The sequence below is a fragment of the Anarhichas minor genome, unplaced genomic scaffold (genome assembly GCF_050575085.1).
Source record: "Anarhichas minor isolate MPS153535 unplaced genomic scaffold, ASM5057508v1 ptg000010l, whole genome shotgun sequence".
Classification (NCBI taxonomy): Eukaryota; Metazoa; Chordata; class Actinopteri; order Perciformes; family Anarhichadidae; genus Anarhichas; species Anarhichas minor.
In genome coordinates this window covers 7,891,703-7,906,398 of record NW_027466456.1, presented here as the reverse complement: position 1 = coordinate 7,906,398, position 14,696 = coordinate 7,891,703, and the positions used below count along the sequence as shown (strand labels likewise).

At 42.6% G+C, this 14,696-nt stretch overlaps 2 protein-coding genes across 2 annotated transcripts; one reads left to right on the top strand and one right to left on the bottom strand.

The window, feature by feature from the left end:
• Positions 1-2,868: 2,868 nt before the first annotated feature.
• On the top strand, positions 2,869-9,103 carry tmprss9 (transmembrane serine protease 9). The gene is made up of 15 exons (XM_076087989.1): positions 2,869-3,019; positions 3,158-3,285; positions 3,367-3,434; positions 3,526-3,701; positions 3,842-3,886; positions 4,518-4,631; positions 4,811-4,976; positions 5,112-5,386; positions 5,602-5,744; positions 6,041-6,326; positions 6,829-6,942; positions 7,017-7,185; positions 7,272-7,537; positions 8,137-8,273; positions 8,942-9,103. Exons 1-15 carry the CDS (start codon positions 2,869-2,871, stop codon positions 9,101-9,103), a joined length of 2,400 nt encoding a protein of 799 aa, XP_075944104.1.
• Positions 9,104-9,703: 600 nt separating this feature from the next.
• Positions 9,704-11,928, bottom strand: timm13 (translocase of inner mitochondrial membrane 13 homolog (yeast)). The gene is made up of 3 exons (XM_076087990.1): positions 11,712-11,928; positions 11,256-11,324; positions 9,704-10,905 (listed from the first exon to the last, which is right to left on the bottom strand). The coding sequence occupies exons 1-3, from the start codon at positions 11,829-11,831 to the stop codon at positions 10,807-10,809; spliced, it is 288 nt and encodes a 95-aa protein (XP_075944105.1). The 5' UTR covers positions 11,832-11,928; the 3' UTR covers positions 9,704-10,806.
• Between the last annotated feature and the right edge of the window lie 2,768 nt (positions 11,929-14,696).

Sequence of the window (14,696 nt, the reverse complement as noted above, 5' to 3'; positions counted from 1 at the left end):
AAAGTAACTTAAAAAGTAACTTCAAAAATAAAGTAACTTAAATAGTAACTTAAACAATAAAGTAACTTAAAAAGTAACTTCAAAAATAAAGTCACTTCAAAAGTTACTTCAAAAATAAAGTCACTTAAAAAGTTACTTAACAAATAAAGTAACTTCAAAAGTAACTTAACAAATAAAGTAACTTAAAAAGTAACTTAAAAATATTAAGTAACTTAAAAAGTTACTTACATAATAAAGTAACTTCAAAAGTTACTTAAATAATGTAACTTAAAAAGTAACTTAAAAAATAAAGTAACTTCAAAAGTTACTTCAAAAATAAAGTTACTTAAAAAGTAACTTAACAAATAAAGTCACTTAAAAAGTAACTTAAATAATGTAACTTAAAAAGTAACTTCAAAAATAAAGTAACTTAAAAAGCTACTTTACAAATAAAGTAACTCATTGAAAAAAGTCAAAAACAGTCTCAGTATAGCATGTCGAAAAAAGTAATTCAATCAGGAGCAACTTCATTAGAATTTCACAATCATTTATTACACATTGTACAAATTTGAATAATGCAACGTCTTTGACGATTGGACTCCATCCTGAAGGAAGGCAATCGAGGGCTGATGATGCTGAGGTCAGATAAGGCATAATCCCACTGGAGTCCAGCCACTGGTCGTGGTGTTGATGAAGGGAGTTGCTGCAGTTATAAACGTCATAGTAGAGCAGAGGTAGCCAACACGGTGCCCGCGGGCACCCTGTCGCCCGCAGGGACCACGTGAGTCGCCCGCAAGACATGTTCTAAAAATAGCACTAGTCATTATGGAGCTCCGTCTAAAATTGTAGTTGCTGTTCTTTTTTAATCAAAAACGCTTGCAGAGAGTTAAGAGAGTTGGGTACCCGGAGGCGCACGGCGGACAGCCAGGACGAGGCTGCTGCACCGCACTAGGTTTTCAGGTTCTGAATGGCGGGCGCATCCCGTTGGTGCCAGACGCGCGCCGCGAGCGCACCCCGTCGTCAGGTCCGTAATTCCTCGGAACAGGCCGCGGGGCAACAACTCAGGGGTGGCAGGGGTAGAGGCGAGGCAACGCAATCCGACCGAAAAGGCCCAGACTAGAGGTTTGAACGCGGGCGCCCGAAGACGCTCGCGCGCCTCGGAGGGTTGGATCCTCCGCTCGGCTATAGACAAGACTGGTTACTAGTTTCTTCGTTGAGAAAAAGGTACCATCGGAAAAGCTGGTGTCGGTGACTACAGACGGGGCTCCCGCGATGACGGGCCGGCATGCAGGCTTCATTGCGCAATGCAAAGGTGACCCAGACTTCGCAAAATGTCTACATTACCACTGGATCATTCACCAGCAGGCGCTATGTGCAAAAGTAACCGACTTTGATCATGTGATGATACAAACATATCAGAGATGTGATACCTGTGCAATTATGTTATTCAGGAAGTTCGTATCAAATAAGTAGCCCTTCGTCCTACTCGGTACCCTTGAAGTAGCTCTCAGTTTAAAAAAGGTTGGTGACCCCTGCTTTAATCCCTGTAAAAGGACCCTAATACTTGGCCAGCTGTTGTGAACCTGGGACATGCAGCCAGATCTCCAGGAGGCTTCGCTCCTCTGCTGCTCAGTTACTGTGTCAATGGAGCACCGACGGGCAGCGACTAGAGGGAGCACTGGGCTCCACTGAGGAGAAATTTATGCCCGTTGTTTTGTTTGTTTTTTAACTTTCCTTCAATTTGCTTTAATTTGCGTAAACGAGTAATACTTATTACGTAGCTGGAGATAATGGGAGCTCTGAGGTGACAGGATAAATGCCTGTGTACATCGGGGTGGAACCGAAGGGATCAATACCGATGGGAGGAGGGTCGGCCGGGGATTTGTGAAGCCGAGCCGACTTTCTAAAGTAAACTGAAAAGGTGAGCTACCTGCGGCACGCCCCGTGGCAGGTGTTACAAAAAGCGGACCTCTCCGTCCTCTCGTTTGTGTTCCTCCATCCATGTATCTTTTCTTGTGTGCGCCAAGTCCTACACCGAGAACTGCAGGAGATCGTGAATGTCAGCGTTCAGAGGAAAGAAGTGAGTGAGTTTACTTCAGAACATAGAGCCTCTATTGTGTAATGCTTCACGCTGTAATAAACCTGGACTCACCGTGCGTAATTTGCTGGTGCAGTGAAAATTCTCACCGAGTCCATTTATTCGTTGAAATACTTCTATCTACTAAGAATTAAACGGGATGTTTTAAGTGTTACCATTTTGCGCATCTGAATTGTGGTCGCCATGCAACATATGGCCTCCCTGGTCTGTTTTACGCACGTCCCGTAGTCCATCTCAGCCAGCTCTCCCGGACAGAGTCGCTGCTTTAATTTTCTGTGTAGTCATAACGACTTTATAATGAGTATTTTCTTATAGCAACACCTGGGCTTTTAATTAAACAATTTGTTTTCCCAGTATTAGTGTGACCATAGTCCCTCATTTTTTTGGGTACCATCGTGTTAATTATTGTATCATTTGTTTTGTGATAACGTCATTCAGTATTTGTCGACTATCCCTGTGACTTTATTATTTTCTTTGTTTTGTAACCTGCTGATTTTTTTCTGTTATAATGCAAAACTGTGTAACACAAAACATTTCATATTGTGATTTATGGTCAAAATAAAAAATGTGTTCTTTTTTATCTCGGAACATTGACATCCACCCTGTTGTACAGCCTTACCCATTGCATTAGTACACAATGCCTCACTTACAATAACATCTCAGTCTGTTATTTCCAATTTCCAACTATTGTCACTGTATCTTTTACCAGGACTGGATCATTTTGTCTGTAGGGCATTATGATACTGGACACAGTGCAATGTGAGTTGTGAGGTTGGTGCTGTGAATACAACATGGAGGTGAAGAAGGATGGAGGAGGCCCGTGGTCTTCTTCAGGAGACTCCTCTGCTTCCTCCAACCCTGCCTCCTCCTGCAGGAGCACCCTCATAGCCTTCCTCATCTTCTTCCTCCTCATTATCGGGGTCTTTGTAGGCCTGCTTATTGGTGAGTATCACATTCACCACATAATCACATACTTAAACCTATATAGTCGCAACAGCTATTCCAACTGCTCTGTTAAACACGATATTCTAACCGTAATTGATCTGTAAGAATGAACCACTCCTACTCTGTCGTTGCCAGCCTACCTGGTGCAGGAGCAGCATAATTTTATGGAGACAGTGGAGCTGAAAGGTCTGAAATATGATCCAGTTCTGCAGGATGAAAACTCTGGTTTCTCCATAGTACTGACCTCAGTTTTAAAGTCCAAGGTTAGTGCAGACTGTCGCCATGTTGAGAGCCCAATATTCTATTTTAAGAGGTTTCAAGTTTTACATTTTCCCTTCTTACAGATCAAAAATATCTTCACTGCCTCGTCGATATCACATCACTACATTGATTGCAGTGTTGTTGCCTATGGGTGAGTCAAAGCTGAACTGAAGTAGATGACTTAATCCAAGCGAAAAAGCGTCTAAAAGATTAAACAAACAGCATTGTCTGTTTCTTCCCAGTAACATTAATAGTGACGTGATGGCAACATTCAGACTGGTCTTCAGGGTGTCCAAGGTCCAGCAGTATTCAGACAACTTTGTCCAGGACCTGCTGAGAGCAGGACTCGGCTCAGTAATGCACGGGAAACCACTGGAGGTGCCAGAATTCGGAGAGATCAACGCTATCGTCTTACTTGGTAGTAAAATGATACTGTCGTCAGTCTGTGGTGGATGTGGATGTGTGTAGTAGTGGGAGTAACAGAAACAGGCCACAGCTGTGTGATGTTGTGTGTCAGGGCTTCCAAAGTCCTCACTTTGTCTTTCTCCTCATTCCTAGGAGCCAGTGGGAAGTCATTTTATTCTATTGGAGATGAGATGATAGGTGAGTGAATACGTTGACCCATGTTTCCCTTCATTACGTAATTCCAAGATGTGATGTGGGGGACGAAATTCACAGTCCTCGTTCTGTGCAAAAATGCATTCTAAAGTTTATCTGAAGACAAAATGAGTCTTCAACAGTCTAAAGCAAGCCAAATCAGGCAGGTGTCGTCCAAAGTTGGTTTTTAGAAGAAAGTTCCCTCTTTGTGTTGCTGTCCATCCACTGGCGGTACAGAGCAGGGACACTAAAAGGGGAATTTTGCACTGAAGAACTACAACTTTGAAATATGCGATTTGACTGCAAAAAGCCTCTTAGTAACTTTGGTGGAAATTTGGGGTATATTTTTGTATGTAATGAGGAATGTGGATTTTATTCTCAATCTCACACGATGGAGTTACGTTAGGAATGGATCTCTTCATGCAGAATGAACAGGAGGAATGAATACAGGGACCAATAAAGCTCTGTACTATTTTACTTAAGCATCACCATCCTTCTTGATGTTATGTGAAAACAAATTATACTTTATCTAAATTCCAAATACAAATATTATTACAAATTATACTTATACTATTTTCATATTTTACCTTATCCTCTAACTCTCATCTTGACATTTTCTTTCACCTGGGCTCTCCAGCCAGGTGTCCTGACAACACCTTCACTTGTGACGACGGAGAATGTGTCACAAAATTGAATCCAGAGTGTGACTTCGTCCCCGACTGTGCAGATGGATCTGACGAAGCTCGTTGTGGTAAATTACTTGACACTGCTACTGTCCTTTTACGCCTCGTTATTCAATTTTCTTTTCTCAGTTGTTATTGGTAAACAACAATAAACTATCCCTGACTGTTATATGTTAGGTTACCTGTAGAAAAAATAAAAACATCACCGCTTCATCTCCGTCTTGAATCATCAAACTTATATTCTCAGCCTGTGGTACACGTCCCGCTATGGGGAGTCGTATAGTGGGTGGCGAGGATGCCCGGAAAGGCGAGCTGCCGTGGCAGGTCAGTCTGAGACTCTATGGACGCCACACATGTGGAGCCTCCATCGTCAACGAACGCTGGCTGGTCAGTGCGGCACATTGCTTTGCATGGTAGGCATCATTTCCAAGTCACTGAGGAGTTATTTATGAATCTCCCAATCAGTGAGATTAACTAAACTTGCCACATCAGCATTAAAAATTTAAGGGACAACCACATTTTAATCTTTTTTATAATCTGTTTTCTAGGAACAAGGACCCCAAAGATTGGACGGCCCTTGTGGGGGCCAGACTAGTGAGCGGGGAGGAGTCAGATTCCACAACAATTAACATCAAGTCGCTGGTTGTGTCTCCAGACTACAACTCTTTGACCACTGACAGCGATGTTACTGTACTGGAGCTGGATACCCCTCTCACCTTCAACTCTTACATCCAGCCTGTCTGCCTGCCCTCCTCGTCTTATGTGTTTTCCCCCGGACAAAGCTGCGTGGTCTCAGGGTGGGGTGCACTACACCAGTATAATCGTGAGTCCGCCTGCAGGAGTACACTTCCACACATCAACAAATGAGGGATAAGCAGATGATAGTGAGAAACAAATCCTTTATAATGTGGATACAATACCTAAACAGGGCAATTATGGCATTTGATGTCAGTCAGTTGAGGAAATTATTGCAGGACTGCATGTTGAAGTATGATCAGTATGAGTGATTCTGTCGTCTTGTGCTCTTCTGCCATTCAGCCAAGGTGCCTCCCACACTGCAGAAGGCGGTGGTGAAAATCATTGACTCCAAGGTGTGCAATAAGTCATCTGTGTACAGAGGAGCTGTTTCTCACAACATGATGTGTGCCGGATTCCTGCAGGGCAAGGTGGACTCGTGTCAGGTTAGTGCTGTTTCACTTGGTTCCCACAAGGTGACTACAATAGCACGAGCTATCAAATGACATTTTATTACAATACTTTCTTTTCTCAGGACAAAGTTTGCATACAGACACTGATGATGTTGAAACTATAAGTAGGGTCAATCATGGAAATTACAGTGTGCATCCTAATCAACGAACACTGATCACCTGACATTAAACTGAACTTAAGTTGAAACAGGAATGTCACAAAAATGACACTAACAAGTTTAACTGTTCTCACATCACAGAATCAGAGGTCTTGTTTTTTTTCCCTGCAGGGTGACTCCGGAGGGCCTCTGGTGTGTCAAGGGGCCCCAGGGAGGTTCTTCCTGGCTGGGGTGGTGAGTTGGGGTGTTGGCTGTGCCCAGATCAACAAGCCTGGGGTTTATTCCCGCATCACCAGGCTCCGCAACTGGATTTTAAGCCACACAGATCCCAGCTTGGTCCAAGATTACTATCAGCATGTTCCCACTGTGCCTGTTACTGTGCCAGGAGAAAGCTTTTATAATCCGCCAGTACCCAGGACCATAGCCATGGATGTGTCATCTGCACCAACACTGACTGGTAATGTCATGCTGAGAGCAGTTAACTGGTATTTTTCAACCTGGACATTATTTTCCAATGTTTTGTGTGTAAGCGACTAATGAGCAAAAGGTTAAGCCTGCACACTACTCCATGCCACAATTGTATTGCATTCTGATCCTACCTGGATCTTTCTCAGGTCAAATACAATGGAAACGTAGTCAATAACACTGTGGCATGGAGGGAGTAGTGGGCAGGCGTTACCGTTGTCTTTATGATGTCAGTGGCAAAGACAAGTACTTTGAGCGGATGTAAATTGACAATGAGGAATAGCCCTCAGCGATTACACTGCAGCCTGTTTAGCGGCTGTTGTCTGCAGCGCACTCCCTCAATACTGAACCAATTTCAAAAAAGGTTACACTTTGATTTATTGATCACTCATTCATGTGTTACCAAGAGAAACAAAATGATGTCAGTCATAAATGTAGTATCACAAATACTTGTGTACACTCATGCCACACAATCTGTCCATCGTGTCCTCCAGCCCTGAACTGCAGCGGACACTTCCAGTGTAGCGCCGCCTCCTGCATCAGCAAGGTCAACCCAGAGTGTGACAGCGTCCCAGATTGCCCGAACCAGTCTGACGAAAGAAACTGTGGTGAGTTCATGTGTGTAAAGGAATGCACATACTGGATTTAAAGAAAATATTTCTGATGCATGTTTTTGTTGCAGACTGCGGCATGCGTCCTGCGATGGGCTCCCACAGGATCGTGGGTGGAGTAACAGCTCGAAGGGGGGAGTGGCCTTGGATTGGTAGTCTCCAGTTCCAGAGACTGCACCGTTGCGGCGCCACACTCATTCACAGCAAATGGTTACTCACAGCGGCACACTGCTTCAAAAGGTACTGCTGAACCTCAATAATATTTATATCAATAATAATGGATGAGCCTAGATGGTACTGAGCATGTCTTCATTTATAACTCCCAGTAACCCTAGCCCCACTAACTGGGCAGTGAGCCTGGGATCTGTGCTGCGCTCTGGGGTAGGAGCCTTGGTCATCCCCATCCAGAGAGTCATCATCCACCCAGCCTTCAATGGCACCAACATGCACCATGACGTGGCTCTGTTGGAGCTGGCAGTCCCAGCCCCCATGTCCTACACCATCCAGTCAGTCTGTCTCCCCTCACCGGTGCACCGCTTCCTCAAGAAAACAGAGTGCTACATCACAGGCTGGGGATCCATGAGGGAAGGAGGTGAGGGATTTAATATTTCACCGACACCGGGCTCAGCTTCCAAGAAAACATTGGACAATTGCGTATTGATGTTACAATTTACAACAAATTCGACAATTGGATATCATTGTCCATAAGGAATTTCAACAAGTGTCTAGCAAGAGAACATCGGAGGAGCAAAAGTTCTACATCCTCTTGATCCTAAAGACTGAATAAAACCAACTTCAGTCTAAAAACTTGTTTTTTTAAATAAGGGATTTTTGTACTGAGGCAAGTCCTTACAGCCCCATTATCCCTCCACCCTTACAATATGATAACATATAATATTAAACACTACCAAATGGCCTGCTCACACAGTATTTATCACTTACCCTTTTGGTATGTAGCCATGCAGGTAGCTTCACTTTTATGTGCTGAGGTTCTGACTTATCTACCACTGAAACCCCTGCTGCTACACCAGAACAATGGAGGTGAATGGAATTTGATTTGTGGTGCTCACAGTAGTAAAAAAAAAAAAATGGCATTTCAAGAATGCAACTTGTCTTTCTGGAAACGGCGTTGGAATCAGACTTGATCTTTGTGAAAATGCATTACCCACTAATATCATTTTTTGGCAACAGGTTCGTTGACCAACCTGCTGCAGAAAGCTGCAGTGAACATCATTGACCAGGCAGACTGCCAGCAGTCTTATGGAAACGTCCTGACTCCTAACATGATGTGTGCTGGTTCCATTGAGGGAGGGAGGGACACCTGTTTGGTAAGTTGCAGGACATTCTACCACGTTACCCAAATACCTTTTACACAGCCTGGAACTGGGCCGGACATCTGGGCGGTACTGTCCTGGCCTCACCTGAGCAGTAAGATTGTGGACCAAGATAACATAAGTGCTCTGGGAAATAGGGCCATGGCACCGATGCATCTTTTTACAGTGGATGGTTAACCAGGTCAGAGCAAAGTAAATATTGCCCTTTATTCTTTAGACGTGTCAAGGACTTGTCTTAGGAAAAAAAGAAAAAAACATATGAATAATTCACGGTTTTGAAAATATTTGTCAGATATTATGATGAAGAAAGCCCAAGTGCTACTTGTTGAGGAACATTGCAACACTTAAGTGAGAGATACTTATCTGATGGGAGAGAGAGCAGACTTTCTTCCCTAAAAATACAGAGCCCCCCTTTCCACCCGCTTCCTCTCTGTAATCTCCTTATGTAAGGAAACCCACATGCATTCCTGTCTCGGTCAAAGCACCTGGCATCTCAGCAGCGATCCAAGTGACATTCTCTTTATACTTCACTCTTCTGATCCCTCACTCATCCTTAATTGTTTTACTCTTTACATGCTGGAGACTGCGTTGCGTTGAGGTTATTTTAATTTCTTACAAGTTATTAAAAGCCAATCTTTTGGTCTTTCTTCCCTGTCATCCAGGGAGACTCTGGAGGGCCGCTGACCTGCCGCGAGCCCTCTGGCCAGTGGTTTACTGCTGGAGTGACCAGCTGGGGACATGGATGTGGGCGAATTGGTTTTCCGGGGGTTTACACTCGTATTACGTCCGTCAGGAAATGGATATCTACATACCTGCCTTTCTGAAGAGACCAAAAAAGAAGCTGAAACCACAAAAAGATAACAAAGCACGTGGATTTCCTTGATACATCTTCTCCAGAAAACTGTACTGTAAAAGGACCAAAGTCATGCTAAAAGCCACACATACATAGTTTCCACAGTATTGATCTTAGGTGCTGTTTGTAATACTGTGCAGTTATCTGAACTGGGACCATCCTCTTTCATAATGTACTGAAGAAATAAGGAGAATACTGAACTGGATTGTGGACATTTTGATCGCGCATGCATGATTTAAAGTATTTATTTCAGTTATTTATTTTCCTGACCGGTAAACGTACTGTACATGGTGTATTCTTTTTCTTCATTTTGTGTGGGGTTCTGAATATACGTGGTTCATTTATGGGTACATTTTCTTGTCTTTTAAAAATATATATATATTCTAAGAAAATAAGACAAAGATGCGGTGTAATAAGTGTTACTGAAGGGTGGGTTTTCTGGGAAATATATAGTTCTGTATGAAGAAAGTGGTACTGGAATCAGCTTTAATATAATTCTGACTTAAGTTTGATAAACCTATGGTGATGTTTCATTGGCATACACTCTTTTTGATGAGACACAAGAGAGTACTCTGATAAACAAGATTTATTGATTGTTCATGAAAACCTTTCCATTTGCTCACACACACACACACTGCACATAACGTTCACAAGCTTTTGTGGCTCTTACTTCCCTACATAATTTCAGCAGGATAGGGGGGAAAAAAAAAAATGAGTGTGCTTCCCAGACATCTGACAAGGTGTGTGCACATACAGATGAGAAAGGTTCAGTACCCCGTGTACAGCAAGGCAGACCCTGCTGAAACAAGCCCACTACTGTGGAGGGCGGCAGATAGAGTGACAACTAGAAAACAGATCAGACAAAACAGTTTTGTTCTCCAGGCGTACTTTGTTACAGGACTGTTTGGAGGCTTGTGAATGTCAGGTTCACGGTTATGAAAACACCAAGTTCGTCCTCAAGTCCTCCTTTTGATTTTAAGTCGGTATTTTAGTGTAAAAGCACTAAAGTAAAGCCTGTGTTGTCCCTTAAGGGCTCCAGTTGTGCAGCTTATTATCTATGGCAAAAATGTCACATCTTTCTCCGAGCATAAACACAATGAAAAGAATTGGCAACAAACATGCCGATAGTATTTTATGAGAAATTGTGGTAACAGAGACATTAGTCCTGTTTACAGTTATGTGTCCCAATTATACAGGCTCTTAAACACAAGAACCATTCAACCTTAAATTAGAGGCAAGGAGGTTTCAGTGTTTCTGTTGAAGTCACATTATTAAGTAAACAGATACTGCAATAATTACTCCAAATTTCTTTGGAAACATCGCCAGTCTATCACAGAGCAACAAGTACTCAATCACACTTATGTTCATTCCAACAGGCATTTAGAGTTTCCAAATCTCGTGACCTATATGTCTTTATTCATAACATAAAAACACAAATAATCAAACTTTGTTTCTTAACTGTTCCTCAGAGCAAAATGAAAATGTCCACAGAGACTTTTGTTATGGCTAGGGTCCACGGGCTCTGTCTGTCTGTCTGTCTGTAAGGTATTGGTATGACGACGGTGTGCTGCTGCTGCCACGACACACCTGTGCACGGCCTCCAGTGGAAACACTGTACTCCTCACCATAAGCAGCAGCCCGACGAAGGGAAAGTTGGGATGAAGAGAGGGATGTTCACATACGAGCTCTTTCCTTCTGTAATCTGGAGTTGTATGTTCGGGACACGGTGTTCCAGGCATCCATATACCGGTCCATACACATGGCAATACATTTCTGTGAGAACAAAGGCAGTTATAGAGACACACAATTCATGGTCTTTTCTAAAGGCTGCAACTAAGAATTATTTCCATAATAAATCCTTCAGCTAATTACTTTGTCAATTAATCATTTGGTCTATGATGTATTAAAAGCTGGTGAAAAATGCCCAGTGCAGGACTGTCAGTCCAGACAGTCCAAAACTCAAAGACAGTCCCTTCACATTCATAGAAGTCCCAGAAAAGTAGCAAATCTTCACATGAGATTATCATAGATGACCAAATTGACTCGAGATTATCTGCCAATTGATTGGTCTTTTCAACTCTAATCTTTGTGCATCTTAAACTGCTCATTGTGGCCCAGCATACCTGCTCAGAGTTGTCCAGCGCGCTCCCAGGTTTACCTATGCACTTCTTGAAGCATTTGTCTGTCATTCTCTGAAACAGAAAGACAAAAACGTTATTCACGTCATTACTAACAGCTGAACTGAAGTCACAACAGCAGTCCCCAACATCATCCGCTGTGCATCTGGTAACGTTAGGTGAAAACACTCAATTCATCTGGTTTAAAGTCACATCTGGTTAAAGATGTCAAGGTTTTGGGACGTTAACGTTACAAGACAACAGCATTTCAATGACTACTGTTTCTATAAGTCATATTGCATTGTTGTGGTGAGGACATCTTTATAACGGTGTGAGAGGATTAACAAAGGTGCTTCCCCTAATTGATTTACTATATTTAACGTTACTCTGCCACTTAACTTAGTAAGTTAGACAAGTTTGAGGTTAGCCTTGCTAGCTTAGCAGCTGTGTCCATTGATTTACCTGCAGCAGCTCCTGAGCGTTAGCCACTGCGATCTGGACCTTAACCTGCTCCATGATCGTACCGGTGTCCACTTTACCACCCGATCCACCTGCTGGGAAGTCTGACCCGAACCCGTCCATTTCCGCCGGAGTCGCTACCGAACCTGTAGCTGTATCGGTCTTCTGTAAATGCACGTGTGGACAGCTACTGCTAGGTTCGGCTAACGATAGTTTTCGATGCCCTTGACAGCAACGGAAGGCGGCATACGTCACTTCCGTAAAGGTGATTCCGAGTCCGACATGGGAAATGTGGTTTTATTTCGGTGAGCCGACAAGATCGAGTTACGGTGGAATAAATCTACCGCTAGCAAAGACGTTTTGTATTTCATACTATACACATGTTAACAACACTGTACTTAGGAAACACAGACGGCTGGTCAGAACACGCATATTCGCATCCCATCCCTCCTAACGACACACGTGCACGCACACACGCGTGTTTGCCGCGCGGTGGAGGTATCGGCCTACTCACCTGAATCACACAGTCTAAAACTTTAAGGGAGAGAATTACACTCTTGGATTTTCCCTCCCTCCAACAATACTATTACAAAATGTTTAGAAAGAAAATCAAGCAAGTAACAATGAGAATCCAAGATAGTTCAGATGTTAAATAAAGGGATCCAAATACAACATTTATAAAAAAAGATATAAAATAATATAATATATTAGTGGTAAATGGTAATAAAAAAGAATCAAGCTGTAATGAAAACAGGCTGTGCAGTGAATGAGAATATATATATATACAAAGATGTAAACAGGTATACAAAACAGTGAGTATATAAAGGTAATGTGATACATGTTCTTGTTTGTTTTGGCTAAAACTAAATTTGGGAATCAATTGTGAGAAGAAATCTTCATTCAGAAAACATCACAACAGCTATTTATCTCACCCTGATCCTCCACAGCAGGCTGTATTGGAAATTAAATTATAATAAAAAATGAATAATATATGCTTACGGTGTGTGATTACATTCAGGATATTCGATATATTGTGTTTATCCATTGCATAATTGTATTGCATTAATGTTCAGTCAATCATTCCAAGTTATTGTAATATTTCTGGGCCAACTTGCCCAGGGTAAATAGATTTACTTCAAATTAAAACTATGTGGAAAGCAGGAGGCAACAGCATAAATAAAAAGTCATTAGAACCTCTGCATTGTTTGGTGTTGAGGCCCGGGCATGAGGATGACCCCGTCTACGAGGACCCCTCTCCTTGTGTTTCAGACGGGATGACCTCACTGAGAAGACCACCTGCCTTGAGTGAACAAACATGTGGTACAGTGAGTCTGCAGGCAACAATGGAGTGACGGTTACTGTCACTGTCAACAGACACTGTGTGAGTGGTTTGTTGCAATGCTGGGGGCTTTGAGCAATAATTGCGGGGGGCCTGATTAGTGGCGTGCCTGCCTAAGAATAATTAATGACCAGTTACACAATGCTAACACCCAACCGCATGCAAAAAAAACACACACACACACACACACACATACACATATGTCCTGAGACCAGTTTGGCGTCGAGCCACACTGGGCTCAATGGGGGGAAGGGAGGGTTGGGTTAAAGTGCAGCAAAATGAATTAACCCTAGATTACAATCATGAGTTCATTAATCTAATCTTCTTAAATTCTTAATCCCCTTTAGGCACACTTGTGTGTATGAAAGCATTTGGCCCAGCCAGCTACAAGGCTTCAACAAGCACTGGCAACAATGGTTATGAGAATGTGAAATACCTACGAGTGTTTATAGTGTCAAACTTTGAGGTTACACAAGACTGTAGGTTGTTATTACAACGCTTTCAAGTGTATGAAAAAAAAAAGGTGATTTGGTGATATCAGTAGCAGACTAATTTGAGTCCCTTGTGAGGAAACAATAGGAAATAGCGGATGAAAGGAAAGCTGACTAAAAACCCACACACATATGCACACAAACTCAAACAGTCGAGAAACAGCAACAGCTTTCAATCTTCAAAAGCAGCTGTTGACTGACATTCAGAGGGAGCGAGAGGAAGAGAAACCTGAGCAGTGTGGCATTGAGTCTGGCCGAGGTGTTGGAGATCAGTCAGCTCGGTGCACGAACAGTCTTCACCCGTCAGTCAGTTTTGAGAGGGAGTAACTGTCCCCAGAGCCTCTTAATTAAAAATAAATAAATGAGATCCCTAATATTAAAACTACCACTGATCTGTTTGAAGTCTGTCTGTGGTATCCAATTTTTTATAATTTATGACTATCATCCTTTTTTTCTTTGTTGAATTCCACGCAGCTTTTTTCACAGCCGGCCTGTTAAAGCATGAAAAGCACAGGTGTAGCTAATACCATAAATTCTGTTCCATTTAAGTGTCCCAGTAAGACAAAGGGCCCAGCATTCACAATAGCACGGCCCTGGACCTGGCACACCTAAATGGAATCCAGTCATTATTAATGTCATTAATTACATCTGCAGACATGTTGGGACATAGCAACAACAAGTCTAGCACAAGAAAAGACACTTAATTCTTGAATCTATTCTGTACTTAGATACTAGTCACTTTTATCTTTTACATAAATACATAGAAAATACAGAGAGAGAGAGAGAGAGAGAGAGAGAGAGAGAGAGAGAGAGAGAGAGAGAGAGAGAGAGAGAGAGAGAGAGAGAGACTCCTCTTTTCCCAAACTTCAAGATCATCATCATTCAAACCATTGCTTCAGGGTTGTACCATGTTTTAAGCAGCCCATGAAATTCCTCGTATATGTGCAGGCTGACTTGGCTCATTCTTGACTGGCCCGATTCTTGTCCCGAATAGCTCATGAGCACTTAAATCCTTCAGAAAATGCAAGGAATTCAGCTGGAGAAACGATCTCATGGCTCTCAGAAGAGCTTTAACCTGCCATCATATGATCATTAAGACTGTTGGTTATGTGGAACTGGCAAACAGGGCAGGGACTGTGCTTTTAATGGTCCTGATGA